This window comes from Ambystoma mexicanum, chromosome 3p, assembly GCF_040938575.1.
Source record: "Ambystoma mexicanum isolate Mex_15411 chromosome 3p, UKY_AmexF1_1, whole genome shotgun sequence".
Taxonomy (NCBI): Eukaryota; Metazoa; Chordata; class Amphibia; order Caudata; family Ambystomatidae; genus Ambystoma; species Ambystoma mexicanum.
Window position 1 is genome coordinate 280,976,613 of NC_090925.1, and position 21,961 is coordinate 280,998,573.

The 21,961-nt window shown below is 44.8% G+C and overlaps 1 protein-coding gene across 1 annotated transcript in view; it reads left to right on the forward strand.

The window, feature by feature from the left end:
• The window catches only part of COL20A1 (collagen type XX alpha 1 chain), a 686,383-nt gene that overhangs the window by 531,875 nt on the left and 132,547 nt on the right, over nt 1–21,961 (forward strand). The window contains exons 29-31 of the mRNA XM_069650801.1: nt 5,032–5,109; nt 8,212–8,298; nt 12,886–12,939. Coding sequence (XP_069506902.1) covers nt 5,032–5,109; nt 8,212–8,298; nt 12,886–12,939 — 219 coding nt within the window. The remainder of the gene's footprint in view (nt 1–5,031; nt 5,110–8,211; nt 8,299–12,885; nt 12,940–21,961) is intronic.

The window sequence follows — 21,961 nt, forward strand, 5'->3', positions numbered from 1 at the left end:
GTGTGTCGCATGTTAAGTTAGAGCGCCCAGAGGCGAAGTTATACATTTGTTATAAATTTGAAATGAAGTTATACATTTATGTCATATGTTTTATCAGAGCGGTCATATTTGGTGTCATTTTTAGGAGCTGAAGTATATTGCGGATTGGTAACATGGAGTTGCATTTCCAGATTTATTTTGGAACATGGAGCTTTAAGTTTAGGAGTTTTAGGACTTGAGTTCCTACCCTGAAGAAATAGGTTTACAGTTCCTATTTGGCACACACATGTTTACCTGTGTTTCATGTATTCAAGTGAGGTTTTATGGGAGATGTGTTATGTTACTCCCTCAGGGTTTTTAAGACACTGGTAAAATAATATTTTTTTCTTCTTCACATAATTTGTTTAATATAAGCAAAATGCTTTCTTTCCATTCTGGCATTTTTTGCAAGCACGAGTTTCATCTTGTTTTTGTGTTTGCATGAAGCTTTACACTGTACACTTGTGGGTTAGTCTCACAGGGTTTGTGTATTTTTACTCGCCATCCCATTGTGGTCGTCTTCGAGTTTTGTGTGTGTTCTTAATGATGTTAGTTACTTTTCTATTCTCTTTAATTTCTTTTGAGTGTTTTCTTTGTGGGAGAAGGGATGGTGTTCAGTTGTCGCTTGTGTAGTTTGTTTCTGAATGTATTAAAGTTTGGTGGGTGCCTGCGACGTTTGGTTGTTTGTTTGCTTTGTTAGTATTGTCCTCTTGTGGACATAGGTATTGTGCACAGGTGTGGCAGAACTGGTGCCAAGGAGTGGCAGTCTGTGGTGGAAGGGGATCCAGTTTCTTTGAGGGTTTGCCTTGTGTGACAAAGGATGTGCTCGAGGCGGCAATCAAGTGAACCAGGGGTGGCAGGCCAGGGTAGAAGGTGTTCGATTTAATTTTTGGTTCTTGTCCCGGCATGCAGAAGGCTTTGTCCTTCTGAAATATTTAGTGTTTAGTGTTTTTGCAGAGGGAGATGTTTGGTATCTGTGAGTGTGTTGTTGTGTGTATGCAGAAGTATGCAGAAGTAGGCCTCATGCAATGTTATGAGGTAGGCTGGGATTAAGGAGACCCTGAACTTCCATGAATGTAACTTCTAGGCTTAGAGCTGAGAAAGAAACCTGAATGGATACATTGGCCCAACTCGCCCACTGCTAACCTCTATTGCTGTAATTAAGATGAAATAAAGCATCCTGCTCTTTTGTACTTACCTGGGTCTGGTCTGGTTCCTGCTCCATGTTCTTTATCTGGACCCAAACACATCACTTTTTCATCATGATTCAACATATAATGTCTCTCTCTGGTTTTCTCTCCTTGGTCTTCCCCAAGTTTCTGTTGAGTGTCTAGGGTCTTTGTGACACTGCTGGACAGTGCATCGGTGTCCCAACCCTTTCCCTGGGATTACCCTTTCCATGGGATCATTGGCTTTCTGTTTATGGCTTCTCGACATTCCCCACTCCATGTCAGGTGTTTCTCTGTCCCCCGCTGTTCTCCCTGTTTCTGTTGGTATCTTTGATAAGCATCTGCACCCTGGACGGTGTCCCAGCCTCTTCAACCTTCGGGAAGCACGAGTTGCTTCCTCGCGCTCCGCTCCATGTCCTGCGAGCCTCTCCAAAGCACGTTGATCACCGGGCTGCCCTCTCGCACCTCATTGCTGTCTCGACTCCTGCACCACTGCTGGTACCTTTCTCTGTCATGAGCTGAAGAGCTCCATGCTCCCCTTATTTTAAACCATGTCGGGACGATGGTCTTTTCCCTGTGTCTAGACCATTGCTCATGGTTCTTGTGGGGAGTGATCATCATTACTCCTCGCCTCTTTCTCATCTCAGTTGTATTTATTCTGTTGTGATGTTCGGAAAGGTGACATTGAACTTCATTGGGAGTAATCATTGTCGCTCGCTTTTTCTTCCTCGTCTCAGTTGTTAATAACCTAGTCTTTAGGGGGAATTGTAGAAGACTTGAAGTAGTCTTGGTTAGAGTTTCAGAGAGAGTGCCACAATATGCCATCAAGGAATGAGGAAGAGAAGGAACCTCCCTAAAAGGGAATGGGGTATGTGACTGGCTCTGGTGACGCCAGGTTAACCCCCTGGGGGTCGCCTCTCTGCGTGGTCCTCCCTCATATAGCAGCCCTCAGGGTCAGGATCATGTAGCGGTTGCCCCCCCCAACCCCTGACCACATGAGAAGAGGCTATCCCGGGAAAACGAGTAATGACATCATCAGATTCATCACAGTTTCTTACAATCATTTCAGACAAATAAATAACCATTTCCTGCTGTCGCTCTACAAAATATTCCTTCCCAATGCTTTTTAACGGTATGTTCAAGGTGAACCAGCGTTTGGAAGTCAGGGGATCATCTTTTAACATTTGGAACGTTAAGAGCTATGTGTTGAAGTCATAAATTAGATATAGAAATATCTGTGTTTCATTGGGGTTTATCCATTCTGTGGGAATAAGATTTGAAGATAGAGTAGTGTCCTTCATTATTTGTATTGTTTTGAGTAGATGTTTAAATGATATGTTCTATTGAATTGGAGGTTTTGATTACCATGAGATAAATCCATATTGAATATGCTTTTCTTATTTTCTGTATCATTTTGAAACCCCATAAGCAATACTGAACTTGGCTTATTATTTTTAAACAAAAGAGTCGTGGTAGGGGCATGAATTTGCCACAATGTTCATATACGTTTTTAGACCAGTGGAGGGTCATTTGCAGGTCGGTCATTATCCCGTGATAGTCATGCCCAAGGTAAGTGACAATGACCTCTCTTGAGATCTACAGTTCTCTTAGCACATATGGGGAACCCAATGTAGCTTTTAGAGCTGTAATGCTGGAGAAAAAATCAATAAACAAAACACACTAGTGATGTAAATGTATTTTTATGTTCTAATTTTTAAACAAGATTCTCTTTATGAAGTACGGATTTTAATTATAAACCTGGTTACACTAGGCACGTTTTTTGCACGATCTCCCATTAGATGTAAAAGTGAACATTTTCTCTATACACAAGTAGATACGGTGTTGCATAGTTTAGCATCCATTTTGGTACGCTAAATTGGATGTTGAGAGCCCCATTGAAGGAGCAGTCAATAATTAGTGTCTTGATAAAAACAATCTTGCTGGGAAATAACATTGCTGTATCTTGAGTGCACAGAAATGCTATGTTGCTTGATTGCCCGCGTTTGCGGACAGAATGCTTGCAGTGCAGTCAATACCTGTAGTTAATGACTACATTCAGATGATTCTGATTGGCTGTGATTTCCATGTGCTAATATTTCTTATTGAACATTAAATAATACATGTACTACATTTACTTCCATCACCCTCCAAATCTTGCTTTTAACGCAAATCTGAATTCTGAAAAAGACGCATATTATTTCAAGTGCCTCAGAAAATCACTTGGAGTGGGGTAAACATTAAATAGCTGGACAAACAACATAACATGTATATTAGTAAAGTGCACGTTCACCCTGAAGGGGCACCTTGGCGTTAATAACAGATGTTTATTTTTACCCTACTTAATGGTACTCATTTTATCGACCTCGGAAAGATGAAGGGCTGAGTACACCTGCCGGGATTCAAACTTGTGACCATGAGGTCAAACACAGGTCCTTGTAGTGATTGCATTAGTCCACTAAGCCGCAGATCCGGCTTCATGTGAGGAACACCATTTCTGATAGTTCAGGAAGTTAATCGGGCTATGAAAGGTGAAGCTTTAATATTCTTTTGATATTATCACTGCATCCCTTTCACTTAATAAATAATCGTTTTTATAAAAACAGTGATTGAGCAAAACAGACATTAATTACTTCTGACAAGCCCACATCCTCACCATACATTCAGTGTACATGTTAGTTGACTATAATAATCTAGCAGCAGTCACTTCAATTGAATACAATGGACTGAGGTAACACTAAGATAAAAGCAAAGCCCTGGAATGGACTAGCATGTCCATCGTGACATGGAGCCATCGTGCAACCCTATTTCCTGGTGAGATGCTCTTCTGGTCTGTTGCACCTTTAATGCTTGGTTCCCTGCTGGGTCACTCTCCTTGTGCCAGTTTCCCAGCTGGCCCTTGGCTGTTCTGGTCAGTCACCCCTCTCTTCCTTGGCTCCCTTTTGAGTCACTGTGCTCTGGTCCTTCGGTGCTCTGGTCAGTCACCCTTCTGTTCCTTGGATGCTCTTTAGAGGCACTCTCCTCCGGTCCTTAACTCCCTTGTGATTTCCTCCTCTGGTCCATTGTTCCTATGGTCCTTGTCTCCCTGGTGGGTTGCTGGAAAATAAACCTAAAAAACAGAGGTAACATATGTCCCTTCTTCTGTGTGCTGCTGATGCCTATAATGTAAATTGCATAGTAATGCAAATCCTTACTGACACATGTTAAGCCATACCAAGGTAAGTGTTCATTTATTTTCCACATCCTGAATGGAAAACTAGAAATCCCAGATATAAAAATATGTAGTGTTTATCACCTCTGCATTTTCACCACTTTGAGGCACACACTAAAACAAGTTGTGTGATAAAGTCACTTAGGTAGAGAGATTCTTAGTCGCAAACTTCTAACTCGCTGTCATGGATGATGTTAAGGACATTGAACTATTGACATAACATCGATCCTTGTTTGCATGTGAAAGCTAGTAGTACCTTGAATTGTGAGCTGTATTGTGCTACTTGCCTGATAGATGGAGCAGTGTGGGTTCTCTCAGATGGTCATACCCCACCATGCATAACAAAGGCTCTGCTAAGAACTACAGGCATGCGTTTGTGTGGTCATTAGTGTGCTGGCCATTGCTTGATTATCCCAGCTGAGCTAATGCTACATTTGGCAGACACTTTTGGTGAGGCTTTGAATAAAAGGTAAGCACCTTAAAACATGGAACTAGTGGTGCAGCACACCAGTGACTTACATTACACTTTCTCCTCTGTCATCTCTGTGAACACACATCCAGGTGGTCCAGGGTGCCTGCAGTCTGAGTGTGTGCCTGTGCAATTATAGTGACGGCGCTCCTTTCTCCTTCCTATAGTTCCAGCTCCAGTCGTTCCTGATTGTCTGCAGTGCGGACTGGCCAGAAGACGAGGGCTGCTGCGACGTGCCTGCAGTGGTATGCCTGCACCTTTCTCTTTCCGCATTTACACATGCGTGCTGTTGATGAGTTTAAGAGATGCGTGTGCCAAAGAGAGAGAGGAAGCCAGCGAGCCAGATATAGAGAGAGCAAGAGACAGACAGAAACAGAGTGGGCTACAGAGAGAAAGACAGATAGAGAAGAGACAGAGAACAGAGAGATGGAGGGAAAGAGAACTGACTGGGGACACAGCCACGCCAGTGACCCGTGCCTGTCGCCTAGACGTGTCAATAGATGGTAATGTAGCATACGCGCGTCAAACAAACACACCCACACAGCTCTGACAACATCCCTTATTGCTGACACGTGGGACCACCTTGCTCAGTCAGTGACGAACCGCACGGCAGCACCAACATGCGCCATCACATAATTGGCAGGTGTTTCTCTTGATTGATTGCATTTTATTGAGTTTTTGTAGAGCACTTGCAAAGGGCAGGTTGGTGCTGAGAGGAATGTAGAAACAGAAGTCATGATTACATGGCAATTAAGTAATTAGGCCCAGATAAATAAAGGTCAGGAGAGCAGAGTGTCTATGGTGGAAAGATGAGATAATACAGGTGAACTGGTGCATAGCAAGAACGGCGGCAGCAAGAAACTGCCTACACGATATAGGGTCAGAGGGCACCACATGTGAAAGGGCCATCAGACATCCATGATGTAACCTGAGTGCCTAACAGTGCAAGCAGGGTGCGAAATCCAGGAGGGTCTCCAACAGGGGCTTGCAGCTTAAATGTTGGGCATGACCTATATAGTAGTGGGCAGGACCTAAAGCGGGCACCGCTTGACCCATGCAATAAACCAGGAGACCTTGCCAGCATGGGCCACTCAGCACGGTCTCTGATGGGATTCTTTGCATGCAGCCTGCTCATTGTAAATCTATGTCTCTGTGGTTTGTAAATGACTCATTCTCTCACTATATAAACAAATCACCCAGTGAGTAAAACACTCATTCTATTAAGAAATCACCTATGAGCAAGGGGAGAGTGGAAAATGATACTAATATAGTTTCCGGGCAATTATCAAAGAGCATTTTGGGAACATATGAATGACCACACAGTTGTATATTTGAAGTATGTCTGTGAGTCAAGCATGACGCCCTTCTGAGCATGTAATACACACCAAACTCATTTGTCACAACACTCACCCTAACAGTAAAATGTCTACAATCCCCAAGCAGTGTACACTTATTTGGACTGTGTTTGCTTACGGGTGTTAGGCTGCAGCTGCTCTGTCTGAGCACAGGTTGACAAGGTTTTCCTGAATGCTTCACAGATAATATAAATCCCCCACACAGCACCCACTGCTTACTGTGAGCCCTCTGAAGTGCACCGAGGACACTGCTTGGCCGATTCTAGTTGCTAGATGGAGCCCTGACTCTGTAGCTGTTTTAGTAGACTGCTGGACCCGGCCTCAGCTGGCCCCTGGCCACTTAAAGCCCTGGTGACAAACATATATTCTGCAGAGGCTGCAGGCCAGAGCAAATATGCACCAGACAATCAGAAACCTTATTGGCATGGCGGAAAAGGATCCTGTGTGTCTCTGTTACAAGGTGGAAAACGCAGGGAGCGAATGAGAGCAGGCCACAGTATTGCAGGCTAACTGCTCAACCACTCCTGGCTGATGCTGCCGCCAGTACAGTGTCCACGAGCCACCACCCCAAAAGCCCAGTAAGGAGCCCGTTCTCGCTCTGCCTAGAAAATTGTAACGGCATCCTTCCATTGTTCCTATACCGCTCCATCTCACACCGGGCTAGCATCTGCAGGGGCGATGTATCGGCCTGCCACCGGTCCCTCTTACCCGGCATTGAGGCTATAGCCATAGGGAGGCTTCAAGGCAGCCTTCAAGGCAGCCTTCAAGCAGCAGGGACTCTGGATCCTACTGCCAAGAAACTACAACTAAGAAGCGCACGGAGAGGAGTGACGTGCACATCCTGCACACTGTACTAGATCCTCTTCCTCCATCTTCTCGTCATTAAGTATTCTTGTTATGCTGTGCGCCCAGTTACCTAAGGGTTTGGTGCGCCTTACAAATCAATAAACAAACAAACATTATTCTACTCGGACCATGCACACAACTCTGCTGAAGTACCTCAAACTGGACCTACAGCTCACCCTGGTGACCCAGAGCTGTGAGCACTCTTCAAGCACCTGCATTCTCTCATTTCCTTGGCGGGTTGCATCCATGCCCATCACCCAGTGTTGGCACCTCCACACTGAGCTGCACAGATAACTGGCATCTGTGCCTCTCTCACCCGAGCATTCCCTCGAGCTCTTCTAGTATTGGACCCCCACCCACGGCTTGTTTCACTCCTCCCCAATCCAGATACGCAGAGCCCCCTGCATTCTCCAGCAGGGGGCATGATCCAGCACGGGGCTGTGTCAATAGCTCCAAGTCTGGACCTGCGGCAGCCGCATGTCACAAATATCCAATCAGGTGTCTGTGCCCTGGTTTGCAATATCGCTATTGCATGTCTCTGGAAATGGTGTTACCCTGAGGTGGCACGAGCCGGGTGCCCTCAGCTGCAAGTCATTCCAATTACTCAGGAGTAGGAAGCCAGAGATAGGGAAAGGCAGCAAACACCTCAGCCCTTCAGTGTGTGTTTTCTGAGGCAGGCGATCTCAGGATGGCCCGTTCTAAGGCAGTGCAATGTTCAGAAAGTTGAACTCCACGCCTATCTGTAGGCACTCCTTTGTGATCTGGAGCATGTATGTTTCATGGCACGTGCATTAAACAGTGGCCTTTCATGAGGCAACATTTTCAGTAGATTATAGAATCGGATTGTTCTATAGGTAAGTCAGTCTATTACCGTTGGAAGCCATGTTTGAAGGCAACTGTATATTTCTTCTTCTTCTTCTTCATCTCCTTCTCCTCCTTCTTCTTCTTCTCCTTCTTCTTATCTTCTCCTCTTTTCCATCTTCTTTTCTTCTCCTTTTTTCCATCTTCTTTTCTTCTCCTTTTTTCCATCTTCTTTTCTTCCCTTCTTCTTCTCCTCTCTGCTTTTGTTCCTGTTCTTCTTCCTGTTCTTGTTCTTTTCCTCTTCCATCGCTAGACTAATATGGTTGTTTTTGTTTTTGTTTGTAGCGTGATGAGGAGACATGCCCTGCTGTAGTCCCTCCCTGCACTTGCAGCACAGAGGTCCCTGGACCACCAGGGCCACCGGGACCTTCAGTAAGTACATTGCCTTAGGTTTCTTGGAAAAATGCTTAATGAAAGACTGGGGAAGTTTTCAAGGATAGAATAATTCTTTTCTAGAGGGGAAACCTGTTCCATTTGTTTACTGACCCAGTTTTCTACAGGTGGTCCTGGGTGTGGAAGGGCACTATATCTAATCACTGGTGCATTGCATACTCCACAAGTAAAACTCACTCATCCACTCACTCATTCAAATGTCTACCCGCGCATTCACTCACATTCCTCAAACTACCCTTTCTCTGGCTTGCTTAATAGGTCTCTCACTCAACCTACACCCATCCAGTCTCCCATTTTAGCTAACACCCACTCCAATCACTCAAACTGTATCACTACTTACCCACTTTCATTTACACAGCCCGATACCCTGGGACGAGAAACCCCTGGGTCACCTGTGGCCTATTACAACAGCCTACATGGCGTGGGACTTGCATTATTTGCTGAACCATTTCATTCAGATTCCACCCTCTAGATGTGTCTTTATAACATAGTAAATATTAGTCCCACACATTCATACTAAGGGCTGAAAAGACCACTGTTCTGATCGCATTACACAGGATGTGACTCCTATGTACATTCCATTTGTTGAACCTAAATGACTCTATTCTGGCAAAGTCTTTAAGCATTTTAATTACTGAAATCCAGAAATGTACATAAGCTTTTAGCAAACCAGGCAAGGTGCTTTAGCGTCTGGTTTTGTAAAGGATCACTCAAGTTCACTTAAAATAAGGTATAAGTAGGGCTGGAAGACCCTCCTGGACATTCCCTGGCAGGCCTCGGGGCATAGGACCTCTTAGGGTAGTGGCAGGATACATACATCAGGAAATCGAATGAAAACGAACATCCAGCCAACCTGGGTGGTTTGCATTAAATTGGCTACTATTACTGCACATTTCTTTTCTTCGGGCTCACACCACCAGGGCTCGTGCCTGCGCATTTTCAGGGGCACCACCTGGGGAACCGCACATGCCCTGCAGCTTACTGTCTGGTGGTCTGTGCTCACCACCTCTGGGTCCCAGTCCACCCTGGGTAGAAGCAACTCCTGATGTCTGTTTTCTTCTAGGTAGAGCTCCCTTAGAGGGGAGTGGCTTGATCCAGACACAAGCAGGGTGCACAGAAGCATTGAATATCTGTAGAACCTTATACTGGGGTTAAGAGGAAGTACCAAGTATCAACCATACCCCAGCCACCCCCTTCGAAGTGCCAGGAACTTGTGGATTGGGACAAGTACTCAGCCATTGAACACTACACACTGCATTCAGGCCAGTTTCGGGCAGGGCTGTCTCAGTCTTTGTCTCTCATCCCAGAAACCAGACAGCCACAACAAGAAGTGCATATTGGTCTCACACTCCATCCACCCAGGTCCCACCCACAGGGCGTACCCACAACATACAGTCACTGGGAAGGCTCCAGTCAGTCTGGACTGGAAACAAGAAGTGCATATTGGTCACACACTCCATTCACCCAGGTCCCACCCACAGGGCGTACCCACAACATACAGTCACTGGGAAGGCTCCAGTCAGTCTGGACTGGACTTCACAACAACACCATATATGGAACTTCCACCCAACAGCCAGTCAAGGGGAAGGGACAGAGTCAGGGCTTCCCAGGACTTTGGGAAAACAAGGTGATAGGGAATAGAAAGCAAGAGGCCACAGGGGCCATCTTGTTTTCCATCAGGAATCAACAGATTCCAATGGCAGGGCCTGGGGATCCCAAAATGGAGGATACTCAGCGCACCTGTCAAAGTCAGCACAGAGCTGCCACCAGCCCATACCCTGCTCTGCGGGGCAGCCACAGGTGCCCAAAAACATACACTACGGCCACAGGGTGGTACCCCCCACACATGGGTGCCGTAAGGGTATCCCACGGGTCTTTTCATCAAACCAAAAGAGAGAGAGCTGCACCGCCAGGAGTCCCACATGAACTCCTGCGCGGAAAATATGACAGAACACAAGATAAAAAGGCAGTAAAGGAGAAGGATACGGAGGCCCTGTCCCTCCGATGCATTTCCAGCATCACACTCTGCCCAGTGCCTATCGGAAGAACAGCACCTATTGAAGTACCGGCACCTAAGCATACCTGGACAGCAAGGTACCCACTGAGAAATCCATACCTACAGAAATGACAAAGGGACGTTTGTCAGAATGGAATACCCAAAGAAGCCAAGAAGATGCTAAAAGAAGATGACTGGTGACGTCACAAGAGATCAGACTGACAAACAGAGAGGGTATATGATGACCCAAGAATGCTGATAAAGAGACGAAATGCCAGGGATAAGTGACATCTTTGACTTAAGGCGAAACAGGTGATTTAAAGATAAAGAAACTTATGCCATATGCACGATTAAGACATTAAGCCAGTTTAAACGTGTACATACGCAGGGAACCGCAAGAAGCAAAGAAATCATAAAGGCTTGCTTATGCTTAATAGTAAAATAGATTGCGGCTAGCACCAACTACACATATCTACCTCAAAGCACTTTATAGATGAGCGAAAATCCACTACGCACATGAGCAGAATCGAATCTAGGTTACTAAAGGTCTCAAGAGGAGAGGGCCTCAGCTAACAATTCAAGAATTAAAGATGGAGAGAAATCATGCTGAAAGTAATCATGCAAGGAAGCCAAGGGTGTGTCAGAGTGGAATAGACTAGCAATGCCTACGATTTAAGAGAAGAATATTAAGAGTCTCCTGTTCAGCAAGGTGGAGATAAGCCGCAGATGGTAAATGACTAACAGAAGTAAATCAAATACAAAAATTGCACGAAGAAGAGGCCTATTTCACGGTGTCCTAGTCACGTGGCAAGGCAGGCCGAAAGAAATGCATAGAGCCTTATCGTACTCCTCCTCCTTAACCTTCTCAGACCAAGAGGCAGACTCAAGGCCAAACTACAAGGCAGTAATTGACACACGGCCATCGCGGTGATGAATGGCTCTAACATAAATTGGAGGGAAGCTGGGGTACAGAATTACTCCCTGCACCTGGCCTCATTCTTCTGCATGCTGCTAAGCGCAAGTGGAAAATTATGTGTCGGCTCAATGCCAACCCAATCGTAGTGGACCATGTAATCTAGGGTCCTATAGAGAGTAGAGCCAATAGGACGTCATACTTTTTGTGATGTTTACAGTGGCCAGTTTGAAAGGAAGGGCTTAGTTGCCCCACCTGACATTATTATCCAATCCCCTCTCCCCGTTACCATATACAGATATAGTACCTATATTAAAGTTACCTTCCTATAACCAATTTAGTTGCATGTTAGGTTTTTAAGATTACACATCAATGATGATGAGTTTTTGGTATAAATGATGCTGTTTTTCTGAAATTAGTTGGAGTTTAAGCGAGAAGGAAGATCGAGCGGTTGCTGATGTTCATTGAACTCCCCGTTTTCTGTACTTGTCATTAAACAGACACCCTTTGCCAAACTATTGAGTTGTCATTATTATTTGATGCAAGAGTACGAATCTGCATCCCCATCTATCTCGAGGGTGCTGATACTCATCTTAATGGGCTGTTTGGAGGCCCCCAGCCTTGTGGGCCGGCTGGGGTCCATCCAGTTCTGGGGCATGCCATGCTAGCAACTATATCCTAGAAACGAATGAACCAAAAAAGGTTGCTCGCATCAATAGGGACATACATTCTGCAAAACACAAAAGGAACTTGGGGTGAGATTCCATTTTAGATGGAGAGCATTCCAAGTGAAACTCATCAGTCACATAAGCTTTGACTTTATACCATCAGCGTGAAGTGATGTGATCAATGCCATTTATGGAGTGGCTTCGACCGATAGGAGAAGACTGTGCAAGGTCCATGTTGACCGCTGAGGACTGTTCCGACCAATAGAATAGATTGGTGCAAAGCATGTCTTTGTAGGATTGGGCAGTTTCCACCACATAGAGATGCTACTGTGGTGCACATCCTGAAGTCTGAGGATCGTTTCCACTAAACAGAGATGCCAGCGCCAGTCACCTGTTGATGCTTGAGGACAATTACCGCCGATAAGAGTTGTCAGCGTGAATGCATTTTGATGGTTTAGGGCTGTCCCCACAGTTGGATATGTGAGTGTATTACATCACTTGATGGTTAAGTATATCATCTCTTTGAAAATAAACTGTTATGAGGCATATGTTGATGGCCACCAATAGGAGAAAGCACTGTGAGGCACATGTTCACGGTTGAGAGGTACCACCAAGAGAAGGTGATGATTTGAGGCATGTATCAGTGGTTGCAGATTAGTTTCACAACCAAGAGTTGCCCCTATGAAGCAGGTGTTGATGGTTATGGATTTCTTTCACCAAAAGGATCAATCTATGTGATTAAAGTGTTGATAGTTTAGGATCATAGCCATTAATAGGAGGAATCATTGCGAGTCATGTTCATGCATGATGCTTAGGGTATTTCAACCTTTTGACGTGTTGAGAGGAGACACAGGTTGGAGGAGGGGATCTGTGCTACAGGAAGAAGGCCATGTGGAGAGTTAGAAATTATGTTGCGAATATTTATTTTTTTGTTCTCTGTTAGATGAATGAACATATGAGTCATGTTTTTCTGCCTCTTCCCTTTGCAGGGCAGCCCCGGACCAAGAGGCCCACGGGGAGAACAGGGTGATCCAGGACCCAAGGTAGGCCTCTCTCTTGCAATATTGTACGTACTTTACAACAGAGCCTCATCTCATAAACACTGCCTGAGACTTTTGGTGACATGAATATGCTGTGTGCTCATGGGCCCATGTGTACATTATTACCATATGTTCTTCTAGGTGCCCACAAGATTTGTTTGTTTTTAGAAACATAGAATGACATGTTATGTCATGTAACGTTATGTTATGTTATGTTGATTCATACCGTGCAGCGCTGCCATTTGCATGGTCTCCAGGCACCGACGTGGCTCTAAGAGAAGTGGGTGGGGTTGGTTAGTCAGGGAGAGAGGGATAGGGTAGAGGTTGTGCTCATCTGTTGATGTGTGCAGAACCAGGATCAACTGGCGTCTGTGCATTGAGCTTTTTAGCTGTGCCTTGTTGTGTGCACTGGGCTTGTTGTGTCCAGTAGGGTGGCGTCCAGTGTCTGAGTTGATAGTTATCTGCAGATATTGGGTTAGTAGCACGATTAGAGAGGTGTGTGGTTTGTGTGTTTTTGGTGGGCTGTTGCAGTAGATCTCTGGGTGTGTGTAATATGTGTGAGTTGAGGGAATGTGGAAAAGTGAAGAGGGCTGGTTCGTTGGCTTCTAAGGGAAATCTATTTGTGACACAGAGCATGCTGGGGTCATAGTCTGTATTTCCCATCTCTTAAATTGGCTGCACGTGAGTGATATTTTAATTCCCAACATCATTGAATATTCTTATTCACTATTTTCAAAGATTGATATAAGTTTGCTGTATGTACTGCATAGTGCCTACTTTTGTTTCTGTTGCATTTTCCTCCGATTTGTGAAAGAAAAGCCTGGTCCTAATGGCATTCCTCCTGAAATGGTCCCATGCATTCCTGCATGGTGGGTATTAAGTTAACTGCTGGGAGGTAGAGTTGAGTATCAGTGTACATCACTCCTCAGGCAGTTATCCGGGGTCAATGATAAAACATGCTTTGATTGTATTTTCTGATTCTTGAATTTGCTCGACTATTGACATAATAACAATTATTAATAATGATAATAATAATAATAATAATAATAATAATAATAATAAGCCAGTCAGATAGCACAGCGAGTACAGCACTCGCTTTGACATCCGTGCAGAGCCTGCCGATGCAGGTTCGAATCCCAGCAGGGCCAAACTCAGCCTTTCATCCTTCCGAGATCAGATAAATGAGAACCACACACCGTTGCTAATAATAAGCAGCGCTCAGATGCCTGAGGATTCGTAGCGCTATATAAATGCAAAGTATTATTATCATTAATAATAAATATTGCTACATGCAATATTTTGAGTGGAAGATAACCATTCTGGAAATGAGGCAATGTCATTGGGATGCTCAGGTGACAAACAATGTGGGATCTTTCTTGTCACTGTTTGTGAAGACAGAGAACACTTGATTTATGCTGCCTCCCCTTAATGAATGTTAGGTTTGGTGCATTTGCTAATTGATTTCTGTAGACAGTTTGCTGTTAACGATGGTGAATGCAAGGTCATTGCATTTTTGTACGCATGTTATGAACTCTCTTTGTTTAGGGAACTCAATGGTACACAATTAGTGTAATTAATATATAAATGTGCTTTGAACTCTCCTCCATTATGAGAATGTTTTTTTAAGATTTAAATTTAATTATTAGTGTTATGTCCTATGCTATGTCCTATGCTTGGAACTGTTCTTGCAAGTAACCATGTCTATACAAAAGGGTTTTGTGCCTGAAAGTATTAATAAAATAAAATAAAATCATCCCAGCTGTGGCAATATGCCAATTCCAGTGCGCATTCTAGCATAAACGAGTGCCATGCCTTCTCTGCCTTAATTTGAAACATTGGTGATCCTGCTTTCTTTCACAGCCACATTTAAACGTATTTACTTGCCTCATGAATCAGACTTCATTGATTATTGGTTTAGCTGATTTCATTCTTATTAGCCAAGTGCGCCACAGTGATTGGTGTAGGCTGAGCCTACCTTAGTGAACCAATCTTGGGGTCCCTACCCACAATTGTCTGTGTGTGTGATGGCATAACCAGAGTGCTTTGCAACAGGAAAAGGTAAGGTGGTTCTACAGGAACAAGGGGTGTCATACAACCAATATGTCTGAACCCTTCTCTCAACAGAAAGAGTTGTAGGCTCACTCCCCTGTGATTCTAGTTCCCATCCACCTTCTCGGCAGATCTCCCTTGAAGTTGCTGAGAGACCAGACTCTCTGGCTTCTGCAAACTACATTTTTGTATCTAATGAACGGGGTCCCTCGAGCTGGGGTGGTCTACTGCAACAATACACTCAGAAATGTCAGTTCACTGTCATTGATTTTGAGGGATGGGAGCTGGCTTCAGGCTAACACAGTTACATATGAAAGGTTTGTTGGGTTTCCTGTCTCCTTTGTTATCCTCTGCAGCCAAGCCCCATGGGGGCCTGTTTAAAGTATCCTGTATCGGTATGTTACTCGCTGCCACCAGCTGCAGTGATGACAAAGGGAGCAGGGTGGTTCCATGGAGCCCTTGTCAGTTAATCAGGTTGTCCATGGCAGAGGGAAGCTCCCGCCCCCCTCCTTGGTATGACATTGTGCTCTCCTCTCCTGTCATATTCCACTAAATATGACAGGTGTGGGCTGTACCTGTAGGCTGTGTCCATGCCAGAGTAAATGGGTCTATGAATTTGTTGTGGTGTAAGTATTGGAAAATGTGTGTGGATTAGCCCAACACATTTTCCTGAGGCAGGTCTACCATCATCCATTTACTTAAACATTTTTAAACATTTTTTAAAAAAAGCCCAGGCGAGCCCACATCCACCATGCAGATGGTCGAATTCCTCACATGCAGCAACATGGAAAGAACAAGACTGTAAAATGAGATGGTTGGGGGAAAACTACCCAGAGATCGTCCCGGCACAGAAGACCCAGCTGACAAAGAGGGCCAAAAAGAGGATTAGGATGGCACAGGAAGGATGTTCAGCAGCTTAAAGCCCAAACCAGAGCTAAAATACAGAAACATAAGCCGACCCAGGTTGTAATTGTACTTGGTTATTTATAACGCGCTTCATACCCAGAAGTTTCCAATCGCGGACCCGGGGATCGAACCTGTGTTGCTTGGTGTCGTCTTGTTTCCATGGCAAGCGCATTGCCCCTGATCTATCCTCCCGAGACAAGGTTTGCAAAGCTTGGTCTCAAAATTCAGCAGCAGCTTTTCGGCACCAAAGTGTTTCATTAGGATAGTAAACCTGAAGCATTTCAAGGACAATCTGAGTAAACTGAACAAGTAAACCAGTGCCTCTAGATAAACCTGCACGTACATGGGTTGGTCTAAGCCGACCCTCCATTCACATATAAGGGAATCTAACAAATGTTTTTTGGGCTCTCCAGTCAGGCTGTCTCTAAACATGACAAACATTCAGGTCCACACCACGCGACGAGTATGGGCCATTTCCTGGCTGGGGATTGATCTAAACCAGCGGAAACCACTATAGAGGGTGTGGAAATGGGCCCCGTGAGAGCCCATGTGTGCAAGACATTCATTTTAAGCCTATCTCGTGCAATCTCTATTGAAAGAAAGGTTCCAACAATAAAATGGCCAAGAGCCAACAAAATACCTTAGTACACCAATGGTACGACTAAAAAGGTACATTGGGCAGCTAATGCAATACATCAACGTGTACCCCTGTTGAACTAAATTACAACTGTGACCAGTTTACACCCTAAAACCATTGTGCAGTGACATAATCATCTTAGGTCAAAAATGGAAATTGTGGTGCTTAAGAAGCATCGTTGTCCTAGGAGCTGGATGTGCTACCATTAGACCATGTACCAAAAAAAGGTTGCAGGGGCTCCTCTGTCCACAAAAAGAGGCCCCAGAATAGATCCTAACAAAGGGCTGAATTGCAAAAAGGTTTGGGGTCCCCAAAAAGGGATGGCAGAATCTCCAAAAATGCCACAGGAATAAGGAGAGCAAAGCATCCTGATATTTCTGATTTGCGCGGCCCATGTAGCAGCATCGATCTGGTATTTTGAAAGCACTGTAATTGAATTGCAGGCACCAGTCTCACTCCTAAGAAAGAGAACGCACCTGCGGTCCCTTTATGCTACTTATTTAGCAGAAGCATATTTTCACTGCACTGGAAACATGAAATTCCAAATGGAAGTTGACAACACTTGCGGGGGGCAGAGCGCGTTCCCTGTGTGGCATGGGGCGAGCACGCAGGGCTAGAAAGATCTCCGGAATGCTCTGTGTCTGAAATTCATATTTTTATTTTTTTTTTATTTTATTTGACTTACATTCAGGTAAAGCCTGTAATTTTGTCAAAAGGTGCATTAAATTCTCTGTTAAAAAATTCAAGACTTTCATCTCAGGTTTCTCCGGAAAATTCATATTTTCACGATGCAACTCGGGAAAGTTCTGCAATATCCATTTGCTGATTTGAGTCAATCGTTTATAAGTCTACTTGCTTACCCTAGATATCTTCGTCGCCTGCAAATTTAGAGAGAGGGGTCAAGAGCCGGTCATACCTAGACACTGACCTAAGATTTTGGAGGGAAGAGGAACTCCCTTCTCTTTTCTGAAGCCGCTCTGCTTGACAGTGAGGATGGGACAGTCAAAACAAGCGCTAACAGAAATTGACAACTAGAGGACAACCATTTTAGTGGAACGCCTCCAGCCAGAGAATGGTTCATTAGAGTCCACACTGGTTCTGGAGTATGCAGCAGGTGGTAGGCAAGAAAGATTGTAATATGTCAGAAGCAAAGCTGGGGTCAAGAGCAGAAGAGAGTTTGATAACTTACTGGAGCAAGGCCGCAGACTGTGAAGGAGCAGGCAAGGGCGTGGAAGACAGGAGGAAGAAGGAAGTGTAGGGCTGAAGCGGGGTGAGCCAGCAGAAAAACAACTAGCAGGCACAAGGAAGAACGTGCTACAAGTAAATATTGACATCGTAATGACATGAGCATTGTGTTGCAGTCCTTTTTATAATGAGGGCCCAGGCTGCTCTACCTGTTTTAGCATAGAAACAGGACAATGCCATCTTGGCTTGGGTTGGACATCTTGTTTTATTCATGCAGTATGGTGGACAAAGACATCTTGGATTGGGCACCCTGGCATCACCTGATCTGCAGCGTCTTTTTCTCATTCTGCAAAGCATTAATGCGTCAGCACGCCAAGAAAAGAAGAATTCGATTGCATGTATCAGCGCTATCATTAGCTAATAATGACGATTACATGGGGCAAGTGTTCAAGGCTGCTGATTGGTCTCTGAGACTGCTTTCCTCCATTTCTGACCTTATTTCTTCGGAGCTCTGCATAGTGAACAGTTCTGTACTGCGCCCTTGGTGAAATACAGATGTATCCTGTGCACAGGCCTGCAGCGGTGTTCCCCTGTTGTTGCAAGTAGTTTATCTAGGTACAGAATCAAACATACGGGGCAGGACTAGGTGGATATCCACATCCAGCGCCACATTTTCTGAGTAGCAGTTTTACAACCACTTGAATGAATAGTGTGGGAAGAATGACAGTAGATAATCAAGAATTAAGACCAGCATGTGCTGGGCTATTGATGGAACATATATTTTAAAGAATGGTGAGTGTTTGGGTCATTCAGTGAGTCTGAGCAGCTGTTACTAGCAATCCATTTTTCTATAATTTCACATCCTTACTGTTCATGGCCTGTAAGAATGTCATTGTATTTTCCCTTGATCTCTCCTTTGCCTTGAAGTGCTTTGTGTAAAGGCACTATATAAATAGACTATCATATCATATCAGTATCTATATGCAAATAGTCAGAATTCTGGTGCTTTGTTTAGTTTTGCCAGAACTGATGTCAGTGAGTCTTTATCAGCGCCACATTTATTGTGATTTTTCCAGTTGTTCGCAAAAACAAATAGTCTTGATTAGGAGAGCAAATCATTGAAGCAAAGGCTGTAATTTCCCAATCCAATGCTTCTCACAAAAGTGACTGATGCAAGCAGCATTTATTTATTTAATTTGTTTTTTATAACACGCCTAACACCGTACCTGATTTCAGCATCTTAGTGCGGATCCGGGACTCAAACCTCTGTTGCTTACAAGACCAGCGCGTTGGCCCTGAGCTATCCTCTTTTCACAAAGTTATGAGGCTTTCTTAAGATAGTAGGTTCTTTTCGTACATTGATTCTGCAATACTTCATATATCAAAATGTTTGCCCTTGGGCTTTGAATGTAAAAGTAAAACAAATTCAAACCATCTTAGATTGGGACTTTAACTTAATGTAACTGCAGCAAATCCATTTGATCGGCTTTAAATAGAAACTTCAACACCTTGCACCACCATCAGCCCATTGCAAAGATTTGACGAGGAAGTTATTTAAACTGTCAGGACAACAGACAATTGTATATCTCTGAACTGTAGCATATAAATGAACACTGAGTCCTCACATCAAGTTGAATCAAAATAATAATGCAGGTTCTACAGTTCCAATATCCCCTCTCCCCTGTTACAAACCCCTCCTGTATGTCTGCACCCCCACTTGTTCTGTCTTTCTTCTTGTTCCCCTATTGGCACACACCCTGAAAAGGCTAGCACAGAAGAGTGTGGTTCTCAGGAAATCGCTGAGGAAACACAATCTCATCAAACTACAGAAAAAGAAACACAACGCCTTCATACTCTGGTTTTCAAACCAACCACCTTTCATCTCTACCTTTCTTATGTAGTGCTTTAAAACATCACAATGTTAAGCACTGTGCATGCAACCTACATAAATACATACCAACTGAGACTATTACTGGTTTTTCACTTAAAGGCAGGACGGATCAGGTGCCACTTTGGAAATTACCATTTGGCACCATCCTGGCTTCTGGGGTGTGTGCCACCCTAATAGCTTCAGCCCCCGGCCCCTACTCTACACTTCTGAAATGCATGGGCTCCCTCCTCCCTTAATTCCTTGATCCCTGCAGCAAGCATTGTTCCTGTCAAATTCTGGTGGTCCACTGCATTTGCCATTTGGAACTCGGAAAGACTTTTAGTTGAAGCCTTTCGGGGACACTACGTTTTCTTATCGCTTCTCATCCACCTCTAGTCTGCACACATGCAACAAAAAATAAATAAATACGAAAAGCAATCTACCACCACAAAAGATTTGTTTGGTCGAAAGCTTAATCCGAGCACAAATGCTGCTCCATTACCACTGCACGAAATCCCATCTTACTGTACTCAGCAGGCCCATTAGTTCATATAAATAGTATTTTCCCTCAGCCAGTTATTTACATTTCTCGGTTCTTTTTTTTTACTGCAATTAATGACCAGAGGCAGATGGTTAATTGCCCGCGGTTTACATCTCCTGCCCGCCCTCCAAGCTGCTGGTAATGGTCGGAGCTGCTGGCCACCCGCGGTGCATTGAGGGATTGGCCTAATACGGTCGCCTGTGCCTCATTAGGACTGGCGGAGTGTGGCAGGGGAGGTCATCGGGCCTCTGTTTACAGCATGCTCGGCTTGCATTACTCCAGGGGAGGCCCCGACCTGGGACCCCAACGTTCCCTTCCTAATAGACATGGACTGCGCTTGTGTGGCTGCTGTTGTGCTGCCATCGGTTTGGTACGAGAATACTCGGCATATACACACTGGAACAGAACAGGTTGGGCAGTTCCATCCTCTCCCGTATTTTTTTGGAATGTTGGAGCTATAGTAGGCTGCAAAACAAAACTGAATAAAGTAAAGTGACACACGTGTCCATTTTGTTGGCCCTGCACAGTGCCTACTTATTGTGTCGACCCAGAAAACAGAGCTGTTCTGGGCAATGCTGTAGGGCGTCCAAAGCGAGGCAGGGTAACTGCTGGTACCATCCAGCAGGCCCAGGAGAGGGCCAGCTCCCCTCCTCCAAAACTGGCTCCTCTTCTCCACTTAGACAAGAGACAGCAGTCTCCTCCTTTACAAAGCAAGGGAAGGGTGGGGTGAGAAAATAACCTCATTCTACCACAAAGCAGCAGGGTGCTAAGCACCCAGAGGAAACTAACAGGCAGGCAGGGAGAGCAATTGACATGCCCCCCCTTTCCTGGGGGGCCAGACAGTCGGCTACTGCCGGCCTGGGGCTGGGCTTCAGCCCCCACAGACACACTTCAAAGACCCAGGGCTTGCCCTGCGTTTTATAAAAAGAGCTGCACAGCTCAACAGAAACACAAACTGTTTGTCGACCCTGAACGGGGAACCAAACAGTCAGGAGGTTCACTGTTAACTCAGTGTCCTCCACCTTTCCTCCTTTTCCACAAAACCCTCCCACCCTAAAAAAGAAGGGAGAAGAACAAAGGAAGAGAGGAACAGGGCACTGTACGGTGACCACAACAAGTCGTGGGACAATCAAGGGGGCACGAGCCAGAGGGGGTTACTTCTGGACCCTGTGCCCAAAAGTATGATATCAGGTGGATATGTGATTATTGTTATTGTTTTCATAACCATATCTCTGACAATAAAATCCTATGGTCTTCTATTGCCAACACTTGCAAACTGTGTGGTCCAACACTTCTTCTTCCAGGATGGGTGGGTCGGATGTGGAACTTGCATGTATATTGGTCCAGCAGTTACCACGTGTGTCCTGGATTCACCCTACTGCCATCTGCAATATGAGTAGGCAACTGGAGCAAAGCCAGGAAGAACAGATAGAGTAAAGATGGTAAAAATGTCGATCATTCTGAGAGAGACTTGCAATGGTTTAGTTGAGTCCATGGGTCTGCTGAGCTACTCAAACCCAATTGGTGGCCAGTTCGGCCGTATGATTGCATGGGCAAGAGACTCTTGGCTATATTCTCACTAAAGAGGCTACACATTTATGGTGACTCTCAAATGACAGTCACCCCAGTCATTCCTCCAACAGTGCTGGACGTCAGTGCTTTAAATGGGCTGGTCCTACCCAGTCCTCGGTACCTACACTTCTTATTTTTAACAACATGAGTACCTACACTTCTCAAAGCCAAAGGGGAGTGCCGGTAATGAACTTTGTGACAAGGTGAAAGGGAAAGCATTTCATGCTACTGCACAGGCAATGAAGGACTAAGTTCCTGCAGCCTT